The 21,225-nt window shown below is 41.4% G+C and overlaps 1 protein-coding gene and 2 non-coding genes across 7 annotated transcripts in view; all 3 read left to right on the top strand.

Annotated features, from left to right (window-relative positions):
- rhbdf1b (rhomboid 5 homolog 1b (Drosophila)) overlaps nucleotides 1-21,225 on the top strand; it is a 57,144-nt gene that overhangs the window by 16,007 nt on the left and 19,912 nt on the right. For 4 of the 5 annotated variants that reach the window (XM_049562552.1, XM_049562551.1, XM_049562548.1 and 1 more), the window contains exons 2-3: nucleotides 20,646-20,787; nucleotides 20,940-21,076. In XM_049562552.1, coding sequence (XP_049418509.1) covers nucleotides 20,674-20,787; nucleotides 20,940-21,076 — 251 coding nt within the window. In that variant the 5' untranslated portion in view covers nucleotides 20,646-20,673. The remainder of the gene's footprint in view (nucleotides 1-20,645; nucleotides 20,788-20,939; nucleotides 21,077-21,225) is intronic. The other variant, XM_049562550.1, reaches the window with a different exon arrangement.
- Nucleotides 17,161-17,254, top strand: trnai-uau (transfer RNA isoleucine (anticodon UAU)). Its single transcript has 2 exons — nucleotides 17,161-17,198; nucleotides 17,219-17,254. It is a non-coding gene; the product is annotated as a tRNA-Ile (tRNA).
- trnai-uau (transfer RNA isoleucine (anticodon UAU)) lies at nucleotides 17,705-17,798 on the top strand. Its single transcript has 2 exons — nucleotides 17,705-17,742; nucleotides 17,763-17,798. It is a non-coding gene; the product is annotated as a tRNA-Ile (tRNA).

The raw sequence follows: 21,225 nt of genomic DNA, 5'->3' as shown, positions 1-21,225 counted from the left end.
GAACAGTTGGAGTGATGAATGGCAATGCTGGATTTTTCTGTAGGAAGATTTTCCATTAAGTCATTCTGTGCTGTATTGCCAGTGATAAATTATTGTTTAACTTGACAGTGAGTTAATGACATCCGTTAATATGAAATGATTTTATACATGTTATTCTTGTGTACAATCTCAAGATAATGTAGAACCCATATCATGAGCAAGAGTAGAATGGAAAACTTCACGGCTACAATGCTGTATTAACAGTGGATCAAATTACTTAGTGTAATGTGACAGTCGCTCTTTGAGACAAACCCACGGAGAATTATGACCAGACTCTTTGCAGGTGTTTTAGTGTCTTTCAGTCTTTACAGCTTTGGTTTTAAGGCCTGAGGCTGGTTGCACAAAGTAAGTGAAGATTTTCCTTTAAATAAAACTGGTTGCACAAAACATCCTTAAGTCTTCTTCTTAAGGTTTTCTTAAGTTTTTCTCCTTATTTTGGTCTTCTACTTAAGGAATTTACCTACGGCTAAGCCACGCCCCCCTCCACTCACTCAGACAAAATATCAACATTCAGTTTGCAATTGCATTACTTGGAACAATGTGTCAGTTTTGTTGTTTCTGTTGTTTTTTGTTTGTTTAAAATTAATTAATAAAAACTTGATAAAAAAAATGATAAAAAAAAAAAAACATTCAGTGACCAGTGCTATGGCAGGTGTCACAGTACACGGCATTTCGCAGGAGGCAAGTGATGATTTTTTTGGAGCGTATCTATGTTTCCCAGGTTCTATGTTCCCCACTTAACCCTGCAAAAAAGGTTCTATGTTCCCCGCTTATACACAAAAGGTTCAATGTTTCCCGGGTTCTGTGTTCCTGCTCAACCAAGCAGGAAACATAGAACCCTTTTTGGTTGAGCGGGAAACGTACGGGAGACATAACGATCAAATTTTGGTGCATCAAAGTGCCACTGAAGTTAAGGTTTTCGGCTCAGAATATGAGAAAAGGATAATGGCCTTTTTACCATCTTTACCAAGAGTGTCTCTCCGTTAGTTTGGTGCTACAGTATTTACATTGAATCATTCAGCAAAACATTTGCGTACCTTTGTTATCTCTGCGATTACAGATAAATTAATGAAGCTAAGATCCAGAAGTTAACGTTAGCTTAACTAGAGCCCTTTGGACAACAGCTAACAATGATGTACGATCACCACAGTACAAAAACTAGAACAAAAAAGGCAAATTATCTCCCAGCAAACAAGGTGGCATGATGAACAACGCAGCTAGGAGCTAACGTTAGGCTAGCTTTAGCTAACGTTAGCTAGAGATGTTAACGATAGCTTTATATTTCTTTCCAGCAAAGTAGCAATATGTTGCCTCAAACACGATGTTGACTTACCTTAGAAAAGATGTAGACATCATTGTTAATCTTATTCATGTTGAGTTGATGTTGTGGTCTACCACATAACTTTATCCAAAGGAGACACTTTTCATGGTTGAGATGTGGTTTAAAGTGTAAAAAATACACCTCATCGCCCAGCCTCTCAGGATACTTTGTGTCGGAGTTGCATGCACCCCATGCACAGTGGTTGACCATTTTTAGACTTCAAATCTCCGAAAAAGCTCATAAAACCAAACAAAACTGACTTTCTGTAATGCATTTCAATGAACGTCCAGGCAGAGAAGGTCCGAGTGTATGGGAATGGCTATACGCACTGTGACTGGCTCATCAGGTTTGAGGGCGGGGCTTAGCCATAGGTCAATTAAGTAAAGTTCATTAAACCGTTGCTCAGAGGACCTTAGCAACCAAAGTAAGGAAAAAAACATGATGTACCATAAAACTCGGAATATAAGTCGCATTGGCATATAAGTCACAGTCTATTTTTTAAGGTCTCAAACGGGGAAAACAAGGTTTTATAAGACTATTTGTTAATAAAAACGTTATACAAGTTATTCCTACACTGTTTCCCTTTATTTTTAATTTGAAACACATTCAAAACACAATAACCTCTTAAGCAGCTTTGGTTATTTTTCAGATTGCAGTTTTCCAAACAACCTCTTCAGGAAATAAAATTATGGTATAACAACATCTGAGCCATAAAAATGAGTTTAAATTAACATTAAACTTCTTTTTTAAGAAGACAGCATTACAGTACCTTATTACAGTGTGGGCTGTAACTATACATGCTTACTCAAATCCCAAAAACGAATGAGTTTAAATTACTGCGTAGCGTAGGGTGACCATATTTTGATTTCCAAAAAAGAGGACACTCGGCCGGCCACGACATAGCCTACTTAAATGATACTCGCAGTTTACTCAAAGATGCCTTATAATTTTAATATATTTAAATTTTATATGTATGGATAGAAAATTCAGTTATATTACAAAATAATATCTCTCAAAGACAGAAATTCAGATAGGCCCCAATAGGGGACACATACACACACTAGAGTGTGGCGATCTGAGCCTGACGGTACCCGACGGGTTGGCCGGGTTTGGTCAAAAATGTAGCTATAAATTGTATTCGGGCTTGGGTCGGATTCGGTCAGCTTTCAGTGAAAATGTAGTGTAAAAATAAATAGAATCCTATTGTCTGTCCTGTTTATTGCTTGGGCACTGTTATTTACGTGACAACACCTGAACATAACACACACAGACACACATTGGCTGTTTGTTTCTACATCTCTTCTCTCTGGAAATCTCGGACCTCCAGCCGCCCGCCTCCGCCTTGATTAAACGCTGAAAATAAAATAAAAGAGGGAGACAGGTTTTTCCTATTTTATCTTATTTTGTTTTATTTCTCCCTCTCCTCTCGCTAGAAGCGTCGGACCTCCCACCGTTCGCTCCCGCCACCCGCTCCCGTCTCAAACACGGTGGTCTCCCTCTCCGCAGCTGAGCACCCACAGCGCACACCCCGCCTGTTAAATAGCCTGTAACCACTGTGTGACACAAACTCAGTGCTTTGGTCATTAAATAATGTTGGGCTCGGTTCGGGTTCGGACAGAAATATGCTGCCCGTGCCGCACTCTAACACACACACACACACACAAACACACGGAAAACCGGACATTATTATCAATTTATAAAAGATCCCTGGATGCCCTGGACGGGACGTGAAAAGTGGACATGTCTGGGCAAAAGAGGACGTTTGGTCAGCCTAACATAGCGCCATCTTGTGGGTCAAATTACCAATGTCAGCATTTGCCTTGGTCGATAGGTCGCACCGGTCTATAAACCGCACCCAACTTTTTAGATGAAAAAAAAAGGAAAAAAAAGTGCAACTTATACACCAAGTTTTACGGTACCTCGGACTGCAACTTCACAGTGACGTGACTGAGTTTATGGTGATCAGTGAAGAAAATGAAGGCATACTGAGGAGAACCTGATGGAATCCTTAATGATAAGCAATATATTTTACACTTTAAATTTGACCAGAGGTAAATTTATGATTTGGAGCACTCAACTTTCCAGTGCTTCATTCTTCCAGCCCTGTTGCGATTAATGACTGCTCTTTGGTTTTATGCAATGGGATCTTTCCAACCAGTTATTGGCGAGGTGTTATGTACACAAGTCAACATTCACTGGGTTTCAAAACTTTCACCCACCTGCTGTCCTGATTCCTGTCCAAATGTTGCAGTTTCCTTGACTAAGGGAACCTTTTAAGAGATTCTGTGCAACACCCTTAAGTAATTTCCGCAGCTAAATAAAAGCTCAACCTCAAGCGTCATGCTGAAGGAGCAAACTTGAGGTGCTTTTTGCAAGATTTTTTTTCTTTATCTGTTTGACCTTTTCCACTCCACCTTTTGGCTTTGTCTTGATTTCATTTGAGTATTTCAGACCTTTGAGATTACATGAGCGGAGCTGCTTGAGATAACGACTGTCGGTAAAGCTTTACCGGCCTCACAGTACAGGTAGCCTTTTGACAATTTTGGACCGTGTAACCCCTAATCAAATAGGCTGTTCCACCTAGGGTTGCCAAGTTCATGAAATGGAAGTAAGGAATGTGGACTCGGGGGAATGGGGTGGACCATATTAATTCATTTACCAATTTGTGTTGTTTGATGTAACAAATTCCCCTGTAACTAATGGAGACGATGCATTTTGACTTGTACATATTCTCATTCACGTATCCCACCCATTGGTAATCATTTTCCCTTCTGTATTTGTGTAATCTCATGTTTTTTTTGCGGGCTGACTACATTCATAGGTTGCCATTTTTTAAGCCTTGCGACGCTGTCAGGCGTATCATAGTGCTCATAAGTGACAGTGTTGCCATGATATGCTCCTAATTGGCTTCTCATTGGTCTTGACTCATGACACATTCCATGGTTGAGTAGTGGAACGTAACATGACAGACAGGGCTGAGGGATGACAGATCAAAAGGGTTTCCTTCTATCTCACACAAATTGCCCTGTAATATAAATTTGCCCTAAATAGATTTCCAATCACAGGATTTTACAGGACAGTTGACGACCCTGGTTCCAAAATGAAGTGGACAGTGGTCGGGAAGTCTGTTTTTTCCCCCTACAATTTTCACCCCACATTGCTGTAGGCTGTCTTGCGGCCCACAAGGTGGTCAGGTCCACCTGGTATTTGCCACAATTACCCGATGGCCAGTCCAAACCTGTCTCAGGAGCTGGTGGAGACCAAAAACAGAGCTAAAAGAAAGTGAATTACAACTAGGGACTTGTTAAATTTAACATGCTTTTCCTCCAATAAATATGTCTCTTTCATAAATGTAGTGTAATGTGCAGCAAGCCCATACAGTGAAACTATGCAAATGGATGTCACATGTTGTTTAGACGTGCACGTACAAAGTGGGCAACTGTTTTTGACTCAGATGGAAAATTTGTTTTTGATTGAGACAGAAAATTTGTCTTTGCACATGCGTCTCTCTTTTCTCTTCACACATTGTCATGAATGGATTTCCTTTTGGGTTTTTTTCTCTTTGACTATTTTTTGCTCCTTGCTCCTTTCATCTTCTCCCAACATGATCTGAAAGTTTCTCTTCTCTTTTCCTCTCTCTGCATCTGCTGCTGATTTTTTATCTCTGCCGTGATACACACCAGGTCACCTGCAGACAGGAGGCAGTGTGAAGCTTGTGGCCACAGCTTTATTGTCATGTTAACACAGTTGTAGAACGTTTCCAACCATAATGAATGCATACACAACCTCTGAATACTTTTCTTTGAGTTGACTGTCAACATTTTGATGTGTTCAGATCTTTACAGGAGCCGAGGTTGTGGTTTTATTTGATCGCAAGCCCTGCAAAGATCACACCACTTTTTTCTTCTTCTTGTCTTCCTGCGCAGACTGCTTTGCATGACACGTGTGGGTGTGAAATGAAGTGCAGTGGGTCCAGGTTTGAATATGGTTAGATTCAAATGCTGCTTTGCCCACGTCAGTCTAGAGTAGGAAATGTCAATCCCTTAATCATCTCTTAATGACTTTCATGGGAGACATTTCTCATTGTGAGAAAGATCTGAGACTTTTTGAGTACGCAAAACTGGGAGCGGTGTAAGTTTAGCTGAGGATTTTAACTTTTCTCTGCTTTTGCCACAGTTTCAAGTTGCTAATTACATCTCCCCTGCTGACACGGCTTAGTAGTAGAGGGAGATGACTGCGCCTCGAGGCAGACAAAGCATGTAGGCCTGACCTCTGATCTGTTCTGATTGTCTGTGCTGCTGTTTATCCTTGTTTAGTTAAGCAGCTTTTTTATGCTGTTCCCTTATTTATTAAGGTCAAAGGACAATCTATCAGGGGAAAAAAACATTTTCTTAAGCACATAAGCTCCGCTTTCAGTTCAATCAAATTTTTAAAAGGATATTTTGCAACTAGCAGTAGTTTATTTGTTAGTTGATCTGCCAGTTATTTTACTGATTGATCGTTTGAATGTCTTGTTTTGTCCAACCAACAGTCCAAACCCAAAGGTATTTATTTAATTACAATGTAAGACAAGAAAAAGCAGCAATTTTACCATTTTGGAAGCTGGACACATAAAATGTTTGGGGGTTTTTTTGCTTTAAAAATGTCAATTCACTAAATAGTTTACATTTAAATTCCTGTCAGTCAGCTAATCATTTAATCGAGTCACTTCAGTTCTACATATTCTCTCTTACTTCTAGTTGCATCTAGCCTTCCATGCCATATCCAGCTAAAATCAGTTTTATTTGTGCTGAGCTTTCGAGACCTCTGTGCCTGAGACTCCTGCTGTTTACCATCCACCGCTGCTCCCACCCACCCTACTCAGACTTTTCGTCCTTCTTAGCTTACAGTGTTGTCCGGCCGTGTTTCCCCCTGATGCAGTCAATCATCCTTACACAATAACAGCGACTGTATCATGCCGATGTGAAAGGACAGCTTTTTCTGTTGGTGTCTGGCATGGAAGGAACTGCCTAATCACCAGTATTCAACGACTTTGTAATGAGACTGTGTTGACTTTATCGATCCACCTTGTCCTTGGGGTTGCTACTGGAGAAATGAGATAGCGGAAGTAGCGGCAAGCTAGATAGTCCCGTAGACTGTCTATGGTTCGTCCCGGTGGCTAATCATGGTATTTAACTGCCAACAGTGGTTCTTTTCAAAAAAGTAATTTGTCAGTGGTGAACATGCACCCAGAACAAAAAGGGATTGTTCTTGTAATCATCAGTTTCCATTGCCTACCTACTTGTTCAGCATTGAAAGTCATGCCATCACTTCATGCAAGTTAACAAAGGGGATAGGAATACGATGGATAAACACCTATGATTATATTCCAATATGTGAAAGGCAGATGGAAAAAACACTTACAGTGAATGAGAAAACCAAGTATCACCAGGGAGCAGGGAGGGCTTCAAGGCTCCAAAGATCTTTTTGTGACAGGAGGTTAAAGGGCTCTTAACTTTAAGAGGCAGTAACTAAGATACTGGCTTGTACAAAGCTATACAGTAAATCTGTTTTTCCTTTTGCCTTCATTACACAGTGCTGTCACATTTGAAGATATATTTAAATATGTTTGAAAATGCTACAACCAGTAGCTCTAAGTAGCTGCTTCCTGTGTGTGTGGTTGTGGGTGGGACATGTGTCAGCAACCCTGCAGACTGAAGTGAGTCAAGGTGTAGCTGCACAGCGGCTGATGTACTAATGAATTGCTCACTCTTGCGTAATCTGCAGTAAGGAGATGAAAGAATGACAGACTGATACAGATGGCTTCAACTCATGGAGACCCCCACTGTGAGCCTGTCAAACCTACAGATGGATGATAGCATTTTGAATCACACACCAGTGTTGTGCATGTGCGGTCGGTGCTGTGGAGTTAAGCTTCAGTCGTTTCCTCTTGCTGTTCCCCAAATACATCCTTACCTTTCCCCATATGATTACAGGAAACAGTTGATGATAGAACAGAAAGGATGATAGCGTGGAGTCACGAAAGCTTCAGGAAGTCAAGAAGTCAAATTAGAATTTGTATGAAATATTGGCTGGGGAAGAGATAAATCCTCCTCTGTTTTCTCTCCATGTAATTTATCATTTATTGTTTTGATCTTGTGACTATTTTCATAACTAACATACTACTCCTATTGTAGCAGATGGTTAATCATTTATTAGTGTTTGTCTGTATAGGCAGCAGCAGATCACACACACACACACACACACACACACACACACACACACACACACGGACACACACATACAGTTGTACTACAGCAGGACTCTGCAAACAGAACGGAAATGACCTACTGTGTTATGACTGTAACATCTGGCACAGATGAGAGCCCAGAGCATACGTGGTCCTATGGGTGGGGGGTGCAGGGTAAACGCGCATAACTCACTGTTAATCTATGTGACCTACTCATGCTTCGTTACATCACAGCAAATGGCACGATGGAAAAAAATGCAGATGTACAGTTTTTCTGAGGCTTCCAGAGGCAGGATTTTGTGGGATCTGTACAACAGATGAATGCATCATTCTCCTAAGATCAGAAGCTTTAGATTTATTTCTTTATGCCCAGATGAGTTTCTGTGTGTTAAGTATGGTGGCTTTTCTGTCCACAGGAAGTATTGAATTTATATTAAAGAGGAAACGATCTTCTAAAATACAGCGAGCGAGTCCCATGTCTGAAAACTTGCCTCACCAAAATCACCAAAATCGCATCTTTTTCCTTTCATATACACCTGTGCAAAACATCACAGATGACATGAGCCAGGCTGTTTTCATGTACTGTTCTTACGTACCTACACATGTTTACATATTTTTGTTTGGCTACAAAAAGTAATGCACCAGAATTTTTATATAAACAGCGTAATCGGGAAGGCTGTGCTCACATGACCAATGTGCTGAGGTGAGTAAAGAAGAGAAAGAGGTCTATGTAAGGAGGCAGGCTGATGTTTGAATGGGTCAAACAAGCACACAACTTTCACCCAGGAGGCCAGTGTTCTTGTCCCATGTAAAACAAATTGAACTTTTAGTTATTTTAAGGTATGTTGTCCCTGTGTTTCTTTTCCGAAATATAACCTATGTAACTTTATGTAAAGTATGTGACCAAGCCGCTTGTGGGGTGCAGATTTCATAGATATGATATGAACTGTGCATTTTCATATAGTATACAACACGTTTTATGAGTATACCTTGCATGCGCATGCTGCATGCAGTGTGCTTAAAGCCATAGTGTAAAAGAATTTCTCCCATCTAATGTTGAAATCATATATTTCATTCAAACAGATAGCGCACTCTAGCGCCTCACTGTTTCAAACGCGTATTGCAACAACGGTAGCCGCTGTGTACCAAAAAGCTATGATAACATTGATGAAACCTTGTCATCCGATACTTCATGGAGTATTCATTTAGACACACGCGACGTGAGTTGACAAACCTCCTCCTCACCATGCTGGCTGTGTTTACAACGTAGGACTGTTGGGGCGGGTGTAAATCGAAACAAACCAATCACGTCTTGTCTTTTGACAGCTGACAAGTGGCTCAACCTCACACACCTCATCCCTCTCCTCAGATCACTGCGCTGCTAATAGCTGCTAACAGCGGCTAACAGCAGTGGTGGCCTGTGATTGCATTAACTTTCTCCTTCAGCAGCTCTCTCCACCTGGGGAAGGCTACCCTGATGTTGACCCTCGTTTTTTGATTTTGCCGGTCATGTTGCCTTTTTGATTCCCTTTTGCGCTTTCTTGGTGACGAGGATTCCGTCTCCTGTGATGCTGCATATGCATGATCCTGCATTATGCTCAAAGAGTGGGACTTTGTTATGCTGCAGTAGTGCTGGGGTAGTAGCGAAGCACCTCTTGCTCCTCTCCTTCGGCTTCTCAGTCACGCAGCGCTGGCCTGGCTCTCAACGAAAACGCCAAAGGCGGGGCTGTATGTCCCTTGCTGGCGGATGTATTCTCAAGATGGCGAAATGTTATGGAACCCCTCAGACGACTTACCCGCACAATATACAAACAAATCCGAAATTCTCCTTTAACGAGAATAAGTCAGATTATTGGTGGAGGTAACAGTACACCAATGATGACATATTCATGAATGCAGATATTGATTTTTGCTAATAAACATCTGAAAATGTTACACAATGTCCCTTTAAATCTAAACTTTCAAACTTTATCTTTCACCCGGAGCAGGCAGGTTTCGTGAGGTGGCAGGCGGTCAGTTCCCATGACCACAACTTCCTAAAGCCCCCTCCTGAAAAACCTGCATTAACCCTAAAGTTAAAATGGACCCAGTGGTGCTGTTGGGCAGGTTATAGTGCCTATTAGAGCAAAGCAGTGCCAGTGTAATAAAGTTCAAACCTACCAGGACTGTAGGAGCATTAATCCGCTGCTCAGTCCCCAACCAATTAACTCTGAAGTGCTTTGGTAATTGTCAGCTTTACAGCACCTTCCTCTTGAAGAGCAAAGACAAGAGCACGACCCTTTCCTCCATTTGCCATTTACCTGTCAAACGAATATAAATATCTGTTTGGACGTGAAATTCAGAGGGAGGTTATTGTGAGTTATTCTGTGCCATATAATATATGTATGACGAAAGCTTCAGACAGAGCAATCTGTAAAAGCTACAATGAAACCAGCCTCAGACACTCTTGAGAATTCTTTTGATTTCCATCAGTTTGTTGCCTTCTTAGGCTTTTCCGCTGTACAAAATATGTCATTTTGGTATTTGTATTATTCACTTAATTCTAATAGAATTGCAGCAATTAGCAGAGTCACTTGTCGAGACTAAATAAATGCACACATATTTTTTTGCCGTGTTTACCTTAAGAAAGCTTTGACCAATAGAAGCAGTTGTGACAGTACTGTCCTTTGAGGGAATGAAGAGCTGGAGAGTCCCAAAATGGAGGACAGTATTGTAGCTTATATTCTGTGTTACACCCTTCCCTATTGCCCACCAAAGAACAATGGTGTGCAGACAGATGGGAGACAGGAGATGATGATACAAATGCAACTTTTCAAACTGTGTGAATTTATTGTTCCATTAGCAACCGAGCTCAGCTTTTAAACTTTTGAGGAATTACAAGTTGTAAAATGGTTTGATTTATTTGAGACTGGGCTCCACAAAAAGCGACACGATAGGGCGGCTTATTACAGTCATATTTATGTTTAGTGTAGGTTGCGGCCTCAAGTGGCCATAGTAATTATGACCATCAAAGGATGAAATCAGGTGACGTAGAAAAAGAGCAATAAAGTCTTCGTTGGCAGGAGGTCGGGGTGGTTGGGTGGGTTAAATACACATAGGACTTTGACCCATGTCACCGGGGTTCGTGTCCCGTCTGAAACCAAAATCAACGTTGACTTATGTTATGTTAAGTACATAACATTATGATCCATACCTAACGTGAGGATGCCCAACCACGACTCTTTTCCTAAACCTAACTTGCTTTAGGAAACACTCCTGTGGGTCGAATTAGAGGAGAGGAACAAACAACGTCGTCTCATGGGTTGAAGGACTTGTTGATGTATTTACACACTACAGAATAATAGGTTGCATCTAACATGATGATACTACCCAATAAAAACTCAGACTGAAAACCATAATTCTGGCAATACTTTGAATATTATTTAAGAGTAAATGAAAGTCTCTTGCTTGCAGAAAAAACAACTTATGTATTCAAGGAGGAGCAGAATAAAGAGAAGACAGACAGATGAAAAAGAAAGAAAGAGAGGGGGGAGGGAGAGATGTTTAGAGAATGAAAGGAGACAGAGCAGAGATGAAGTTTTGGACTGTTTAACATTAAGATCCATTCATCCATCCACTGAATATTAAAGCATATTGACATGCAGTCACAGTGAGTTTCCTTGCCGCAGTGACTGAGTGCCTCAGCCTCAAAGACCAGAATCAGGGAGCAGTGTCAGGACAAGTCTTGCTTGGGTGCCAAGAGGATGCCTTTGTTTCATTCTGTCTCGGCATGTCAGGAAATGTCACCCTATGTAAAAAGGCTCCAATTACGCTGCTGTTCTGCTACAGTTCCCTATAGGCACACAATGCTGCAGCTCTGCACATTTCCTGTGATACTTCTTAAGAGGAAACAGCCATTATCACTTGACATTATTGGTGGTGTGATTTTTTAATCTTTAGTGGATCAATTCTCAGACTATATAGAATAAAAAAACATTTTTTAGACTCCCTATAGGACAATTTTGTGATGACATTTACTTCTTCCACTTTAAAGATGTATGACTTCCTGCTGGGTGCTGATGACACTGTCACAGCAATATTGCCATCCAATCAGGGGTCGGTATGGCCCTCTGTGGACTGACAGCAGGAGCGATGTCATGTGGTGTCCAGCACAGGGATTACAGCCCCTAATCTGCCTGTCAGGAAAACCCAACTAGGAAAAAAAAAAGAGAGAGATCATGATCATGGAACAGCAAATGTCGGATGCTGAAAAAAGATTGATTTTGACATCACCTCTTCTTTAGCCGTATGGAGAACTGCAAAAAACCTGATGCGTGAAGCTGAAGCAAAGGCTGTCAAGTGAGTGTTTACTTTATATACTTATGCATGTGAGCGTGAGTGCAGGTTTGCATCACGCTTTATTTTGTAAGAACATCTGAGTCTGTGCTCCTGTCAGCGTGCACACAAACTCACACTGAACATCACTACCGCAGAATAAGCAAAGGATGTGGTTATGGATTGCTCTGGTGAAGGTTTCTATTTGCAGGGGTGTGTTTATCCTCTGTGACCGTAAGAGAACGCACTGGCTTCCACATGTGACCACAGAGACCAAAACACACACGCTAACATGGCCAGCTGAGAGGCAAAAAGAATCAAAGTTAACTTTGTATAACCTGATTTTATGGCCAGTCTGTATGTATTGACATTTCCACAGTGTATCAACATATGCATGCTAAAAATAAATATTGAGGGGGATTCAATTTTATGTCAGGGCTTAGAGTTTCATGCTACTATGCATTTTTTTTTAATCTAGGTATGATGTTTAACAGGTTCATCATCTTAGCTTAGGCTGTTAGCATGCGTACATTTGATAATTAGCACCAAACACACAAACAAAATCTGAGGCTCATGGAAATGCATTGAATGATGATGGTGGTGCAAGAGGAAAAGCTAAGGGATCACCTAAGTCCTTAGGGCATTGTTCAAACTGCCAGCCCAAATCTGCTTTTTGGCATATCCAGATTGTATCCAGATTGTTAGAAAGTTGATTCCAATCTGATTTCTGCATATGGTCTCAGTACGGATGCTCTAGCTGCTCAAATCAGATTTCAAATTGTTCTTTGCATAATGTAGCCTTTAAAACTGGGAAAAGGCAACACTTAAAACATTACAGTATCCAAAACCTGGGACGATATTGAATTACTGCCCGGCCCGAGTCATTTGCAACGCAGTGCAATCCAACCACAATGTCAAATCCAAAGTGACAGAAGTGCTGAGCAGAATGCATGCTTCTACTAGCAGAGCACTATGGACAACCACATGGATGAAAGCAACAGTCTGTGGACAAACACAGAGATAAACATGGCAATGTATACCAGCCCCGTCCATCACTAAGTTTGTCTGATGCCATGGAAGAGTTCTGCATCGTAACTTGACAGCAGTAATTTGGAGGGGGAAATTATGTACCTCTGTTTCTAGTGCTTCTGCACTGGAAAGCTGCTTCACGAGGGTAGATATTTACTGACACCTACGTTGTTACCACAGCAACCCATGCAGATAGGTTAGTGATGTCTGGACACACAAATCCGATCTGACGCTTGCAAATATCATTGCTGACAGTCTGTCATAAAGATTTGATTTGAGAAACAAATCAAATTTGCCTGAAGCCTGAATGTAGCCTAGGATTAATCCTCTGGCTAACATGAACCTCTGTACAAAATTCCACAGCAAACCATCCAACAGTTGTCGAAAAATTTCAGAAGAGAGGGGAAAACATCACCTAAATTTAAGCAGGAATCGTCAGTTACTGTTGGTGAACAGTGTCACCCACGCAGTGTTGTAGCCAAGACGAATTCATGACCAAAACCAGAATGTATTGAGACCAAGACCAGACCAGTATGAGTCCAATGCTGCATGACACACCCACAATAAAGTGTGGAACATGCAAACCATAGGCGCTCCTCAAATTGGTATGAAAGATCCACATTCCCATAAAAACATCTATAAAAAAAACCAAATGAAGTTCCCTCCTCATTTACGTCTTTAATTGCCATCCAATCTGACCACTCTCAAAAAACAGTGCACACAGGATTTATCCTGTGGGGAACTCACATGTCTGCACCATATTTCTTGGCAATCTATGCAACAGTTGTCGAAATATTTCCGGACAAAAGCAAAATCATCACCCACATGGTGGCTGGCACTAGAGTAAAAGTCAGGGGACTACTAAAGACCATGAGTTACATCCTCTGGGGATCATGAATGTCTGTGCTAAATTGTTTCATGTCAGTCCATTTAATAGTTATTGAGATATTTCCATCTGGATCAAAGTGGTCGATCAAATGACCAACACCTCTAATGTCACTAAAATAAATAAATTTAGCAGCTTGAAATTTTGGTTTGGCTAACTTTAAGGTTTATATGTATCCATAACTCTGTAACTACTCCCTACAATGGGAAATTACACCTGTTATACATAGAAACTGATGAAGGACAGAAAACTAAAAGGATTTTGTCTACCTTGAGAATAAAGCGATTCAGTATGAATCTAAATCCATCATAGAACAGAGAATATATAAACATCCACACCCCCAGTAACCTCAGTAGATCAGTATGTAATGAACAAGCCATGATGTGTTGGACAGCTTTGTTGAACCGCACGGAAACACGTGTTCAGCTCGTGCTCTCACTGTGCGCTACTACTCCCATCTATAGCTGAGTAATCACACTTTTTATCTGTCCCGACACCCACCTTTTACTGGTTCCGTTGGCACTGCTGCAATGCTTCCTGGGAAATGTAGGACATCCCTATCTAAATTGACCAAGCAGTTTGCATGAGAGGGGAGACACTGGAGAAGAGAATGATATAATTTCATGCAAAACAGGCACCCACACTGATTGTATTTGACAAGTGAGAGTATCCAAAGGGGGATTTTTCAAAGATGCAGTGCAATTGTGATTCTGTGTGTGCGTGTGTGTCGACATTTGGAAGCATACCACGTTTTGTCCGTGCCAGTGTGTATCAAGAAGTCGTCCAGCTGCCGGTGTTGAATATCTTTCAGCTCGTTAGACTCAGCTTTGGCCAGGGGTTTGAAAATCGGCTCCAGCTCCACGTATGATTGAGGAGATTATTGTTCGGCTGATGGCTTTATGGAAAGAGAGGGGGAGCCTGTAATTTCCCTTACAGCAATGAATGACAGAATGATTCACAGCTGAGATCTACAGGAGCTCCTTGTTGGTGGTCGCTCATTATGTCTCACCAGAGCCTCATGCAGATGTTCTATTATCCAGTAATAGTCCCCCACTCCTGCTAAATGACTTCCCCTTGGCCTGAGTTATAACCCGACCAGAGAAATCCTAATGTTTTCTTAAACCAAGCTGCAGAGCAGATTTTTTTTCACTATAAATCTTGTGTTAATAAAGCAAATGGGGGAAATATATTTCTGGGAAAGACCCAGTGTGTAGACAGGTGATAGAGAGATTTAGACTTGCTAGAAAACTACCAGCTAAGGCCTTTACTCACCTCAACAGGCCTTTACCAGAGATAGATCATTATCCCGTTAGCCTGTTCTATGATACCTAATTTGCCTTCAGGAGAAAGAATTTACTGAATTTACTTTGTTCATTATTTCTGCTTTGGCCTAAATTGAGAGCCAGTGTCAGCCAACATTATTTTTTTGCAGGTATATTGATATCAGTGTGAATGTTGGCTGATCATAGAGACAGAACAGAAAACCAAATATGACAGCAGATATATTTGAGGTAATGTAGAAACTCTGTTAATGGGGGAAATACATTTTTGGAAAAGACCAAGTGTGTAGACAGGTGTATACTGTGCAGAACTGCACAGATGCCTACCCCAGATGCACTCATTTTGGGTTGAGCTATCTCTGCTTGACATTTTGGTTTGCTACATTTGTGTTGATTTGGCTCTGTGTGTGGGATTTTCGTAGCTTCCGCTTACGTCTGGGTCTGTGTGACGGGTCTCATTCTGAAGTCATCGAATACCGGCGCTTGGGCTTAGACTTCCATGTTAGACACCAATGATATTCATTGATGTAAAAAATGAATAGTGGCTGATATGTATTGTTTTCTCGAATACTGTATTTTTATTGGCCTCAAACTTCAGTATTGGTCAGGCTAGTTTCAAGTTGCAGATATTTGAGTCTAATCCAGTAATGTAAGCTGCAAATGTTAGCATACTCAGCTAACTATCTTACTGTGAAAATCTGGTCCCAGATGCTATTGAATTTTAGACTAACGTTAACAGTTTCACCTTCCTTTGTTTTGGATTTGCAACCCGGACCAAACTGATTATCTCAGATAGAGTTACATTTGCTAAAACATTGTTCACTAAATATTGTAGTCTGATCTTACATTTGTGGTTATTACCAAATTTGGACTTTGGACCGAGAAATGTGAAGCCTGTGGCTGGACCAGTTGGAAACCACTGTTCTAATCTACAAGATGTTAACTTCTTGCCTGAGACATGCAGCTTTAGCCTCGGTATTTTAGCATGCCATCATATATATAGCCATCATGCACGTACTTAAGACTCTTTAAAAGGGTTCTCATTTTAAAAAGAGCCAGCTGGAAACATTTTTTTAAGCTGCGGACCATGTTTTCAACCAAATCATAGAGCTAACTTTAGTTTAATAAGCTAGTTAGCCACAGCTGATACAATCTTCCAGCAATAGTTGCTACAAAATGAATAGTCATTGGGTAGAAATGTGCCTCTGTGTCCAGAATCGGTCACAAAGTCATTGAACCACTGTTTAAGAAATTGCCAAGAATTTCAAGTGGTAAATGTGCCACCATTATCATTGTAAGCAGCATTATGTGCCGTGTGAGAATGGAGGAAATGGTCAACTGGACTTTGTGTTGGCCATCAAAAGAGCCTTTTTTAGTGCTGGTGAATTCCAGAGCCTCAGCACTTAATACAATTAAGTGAGGAGCTACTCAGTGCACGATGAAAGGCTATTGTTACTATGTGGAACACAGTGACACAGTAAGAAGCGTGCTTCACCTGACCAACTCAGCAGCTTTCAAATGCAAAACCCCACAGGAAAAAAAAATATTGTTGTTGGTGTTGGCACTTTATATAAAAAGGCAGCACTGCAAACTGCCTTATTTGCACTGGTCTGCTCAGGGGCTCTCACAGAGATGGAGAGATGTCTTGTTTAAACCTCCACTGGAACAGTTCAGCAGGAAAACCCCTTTCACTCTCCAAATGCCTTCTTTACCCATAAACCCATTAACCAGCAAACAACAGGATGACTGGAGGCTTTGGCACACTGTTCTGTGGCTTTCCCTCTGTTTGTGTAGCTCACTTGTTCGATCTATGAGGCTCTGTCTTTCTGTTAGTAGGTGGCCCGCTACACTCAGACTACTTATCCCTAAAGTCTGCTTAAAAGAATGTGAGCACACTCATCAGTAAGTAATAGTTGTCTCTGTTCACTGAGGGCATGTGTGTGTAGGGGGGAGTGTGTGTCTGAGAGAAAGAAGAGAGCCTTACCTATGAGATAGCTAGTGCCATCTTGTGGTGTTAAAGCTGCACTACTGCCCCTACAACAGCACTCTATGCTCAGCAGCAGCTCCAGTGGCGCAATCGGTCAGCGCGCGGTACTTATAAGACAGTGACCTGCAGAGCAATGCCGAGGTTGTGAGTTCGAGCCTCACCTGGAGCAGTATAGCTTTAGCTTGACCTGTCAGTCACAGGAGATGCTCTGACATGCTGATCATCTGTGGGAGGTTATTATGCATGAATCACAGCAGACAGAATCTGTAGTTGTTTAGGGAGAGTAAACAGATGTCATTCAGCTGTGGTGCTCATTACAGGCATCAGTGACACATGGATCTTAAGTTAAGGTTTATATTTAGCTAATTTTCCACATTGCAAAATCTTGCTGTGTTTTTTGAACAAATAAGCTGTTGTTCAGACTATTAAAGACATATTCTTTTATTGAGTCACAGCCCATTTGGCTCAGTCCACTTCCTTTTTACCCGCTGGCTCATACTTTGAACCACCAGCTGTGGATATATAACAGCCCATCCTGATTACTGCTTCATTCCTGTTGTCATGTCAGAGCATCAATCAGTTTTACAAGTCAGGTGTAGTCCTTCATCAATGTTCAGAGGCTCCAGTGGCGCAATCGGTCAGCGCGCGGTACTTATAAGACAGTATCCTGCAGAGTGATGCCGAGGTTGTGAGTTCGAGCCTCACCTGGAGCAGTGAAGTTTTAACCACACTGGCTGCTCTTCAGTAGTAGGTCTACCTCAACCCTATTACATTAACGGCAAAATGGGTGGGGCATTTAAATGCTACACAGCCCAAACTATCACGATTGACCGATAATTGCAGGATTAGCTCTCTACCGCCTTTCACAAGATATAGCTAAAGGCATCTTCTGCAGATAATTCAATGCAGTACGTCAGCAGGCACATGGTTATTACAGTTATTATCAGTTTCTAACATAGAAATTCCCGTTCGTGATCTGTATCATGATTATTGTAGCTATTATTGCTACAGGTTTATAAAATCCTTTATAAAGTTTTCCATGCATTTACAGATGATGTTGGGGATAAAGAAGTCACACACGCTGAACAGTACCACTGTCTAAGCAAGTCAAGTCAAGTCAAGCCAAGTCAAGTCAAACTTTATTCGTAGAGCACATCTGAAAACGACCACAGTTTTAAATAGTCACAGAATACAGCAACTGTTTGCTAAATACAGAAGCAAAAAACAAAAGGAAGAGAAGACAGAATAAACAGAGCAAATTGCAGCACAATGGAGGATGAAATCAATTTAAGTCATCAGATTCAGATGAGTCGTATGCCATTCTCGGAACCCATTGGCTGTATTCGGCGTCTGACTTCCAGCAGACGGCGATTCAGCCTCTGGGGGCAGACCCCCGATTTTTTGGCATTTCGGTTTGATTTGGGCGGAGGAGGCAAGTTTCCGTTTCCAACTTCCGTTTATATATAAGTAAATATGCTGAACCATTGCGATGGATTCAGAGTTTGCAGTGACGCCAATTATGTTCTGCCTCGTTAGTTCAGCGGACGGACCGTTTAACCTGGCAACAACTGCAGCCGGCTCAAACGTGATTGGTCAATGTCACGTGGACTACAAACAGCCTATAACTGGAAACCAGGGCTCTTCCGCTCTTCTACTGGAGGCAGTCGTATAGTAATGAAATGAGTTGGGTCTTCAGTAGCGACTTAAAGATTTCTATCATTGGAGCAGCTTTTATTTGTATATGTAAGCTGTTCCAGAGGTTAGAGGCAGGCACTGTAAAGGCTTGGTCATGACAGTTTTTGGGCCTATTTCTGGGAACATTCAGGAGCGTCTGATCGGTCAACGTCAGTGCTCTAACTGGAGTATGAAAATACAGCAGTTCTGCTAAACAAGGTTGCACCAGACCATTTTAAACCTTAAAAATTAGCAGTAAAATCTTAAAATCAATCCAAAAACAGATAGGAAACCAGTGGAGGGAGGCCAATACTGGTGTTATGTGATCCCGTTTTCTTTTTCCAGTTAGAAGACAAGAGGCTGCATTTTGTACTAACTGTAGATGACAATGTGACGACTGATCCACACCCATATACAAAGAAAATATTCTATCTGAGAGGTAATAAAAGCATGAGTAACTCTCTCGAGATCTTTGGGGGAGACGTAGGTCGTTACCTTGGCTAAAAGTCTTAATGGAAGAAAGCCAGTTTTGACAACTGAGTTGATTTCTTTATGAAATTTGAAGGAGTTGTCAAAAATCATGCCAAGACTTGAAGCAAAACGTTGACTGTGAGATGCTAAAGGGCCATGAAAACAAGCAGTCATCCATTCGGGTGGTTGACCTTACATAACAGTCTAAGTTTTATTTTCAGTGAGTGAGAAAGTTTAAATCAAGTAGTATATATAAAGTAAATATTAAATGCAAATAGTTATGTTTAGTAAAATATCAAACTGTCCATGAGACTTTCTTAAGAAACTATCTGCTAATAGGCAAATGAACCTACACACATGTAAGCCTAACCATAGAGACCTATGGGATGTATTAAACTGCAACTGAGAAGCATGTCAAATAGTGAATTTATTTTCCAATTTATTTATCTTCCAGAGCTTTATGCACTCAATGCATTGTGGGTAACATACACATCTGGAGTGACCATCGTTGTTGACTCGTTCCCTCAGCACTCCTAGGGTTAATCTCACTCATATTCACCTCAGTTTTTTGGGGATTTCCCTGGAGGGCAAGTGCTGTGGTGAATCCAATAAGGGCAAGTTGAACGACTAATGAATCGCAGCCACTCCGACAATACCCCGGACTGAACGGGAGAAATGGTTCATCCGTGAGATTCTACATGAATCAGAGCAGAAAGACTTTGTCACTGCTGAGGGAGACCAAACAGATGTCAGTGCAGCTGTGGTGCTCGTTACACACATTGGCTCCACCTGGATTCATATTAAATTAAGGTTTATATTTAGATACATTTCCAAGTTGTTAAATTATAGACTTCCTCAAATAAGAGCAGTATTCCTCAAATAAGAGCATCTTAATGAAGACAGTATCTGGCTGTGTTCACTGAGCAAATAAGCTGTTATTCAAAATTAAATCCATATGCTTTTTTAATTAGTTAGAGAACCAAATGTCCTTCTATTAATACATAAATTATGACTTTCAAAGAACTTGTATCATTCAGGGTGAAGCCCCTGGCTGCATGGCGCACTGATGACAGGACTGTACGATCAATAGGCACAAATTACCTGGTCCATGGAGTCAATTTAGACACGTTCATTGTCGATACTGTCACTCTGCCTTATACGGCTGGCAGACCAGCAGCTTTAAACATCCGGATTAAGCAGTTTGTTTATTCAGGCATTTTGCCTCCACATTGGATCTCTCTGAGCTGACAGCATGGGGAGATGTGGATTACTGTCACGCACTGTCAGTGTCTGTAATTACTCAACAACAGTTTTTGGCTTTGAATAGCTGAAATATTGTTCCCCGTCATCATGTGTCTGGAAGCGTATTATGACTATTGTCCTACAAACCCATTTCCTCTGTTTGTGTTGTCCAGCTGGCAGGCGTAGGGGGAGCTAGCGAGCATGGATGAGCCAGGCAGCAGGAACAGCAGCCTGCAGAGGAAAAAGCCGCCATGGCTCAAACTGGACATCCCCACAATCCAGCTGACGCCGGACGACACGCCCACACTCACCCAGGTAGTAACAAGAGACAAATACAGGTCAAGTTAAGTTTGACAAAAAGCTTTTGTTTGATTATTTCGTAGACTTTTACTTTGTTAACATTCACATAAACTGGGCTCAGTGGGCATAATCTGTTTGTGTGTGTGTGTGTGTGTGTGTGTGTGTAGCAGCCAGTAAAGCGCCTGCGCAGTGTCAGCATGCCAGGTGAAAACCCTCAGACCTGCATTGCTGCCTTGGAAACTTCCAACAACTACCTCAGACCTCCTCCAGAGAGATTGCCCTCCTTCACACAGTCCATCAAGAGGTTAGACACACACACACACACTCACACTCAACATAACGTCTCTTTTTTTCCTCTCCACTGATTTCCTCCAGCTGCTAATTTTCTTCTGACTTCAGCCTGTCGTACTTTAATCCCTATAATTCTTCTCCACTAATAAATCTTTAACAGAA

Source organism: Epinephelus fuscoguttatus, linkage group LG20 (assembly GCF_011397635.1).
Source record: "Epinephelus fuscoguttatus linkage group LG20, E.fuscoguttatus.final_Chr_v1".
In the NCBI taxonomy this organism is placed as follows: Eukaryota; Metazoa; Chordata; class Actinopteri; order Perciformes; family Serranidae; genus Epinephelus; species Epinephelus fuscoguttatus.
Note: the sequence above shows the minus strand (reverse complement) of the source record. Positions and strands in the feature narration are given on the sequence as shown.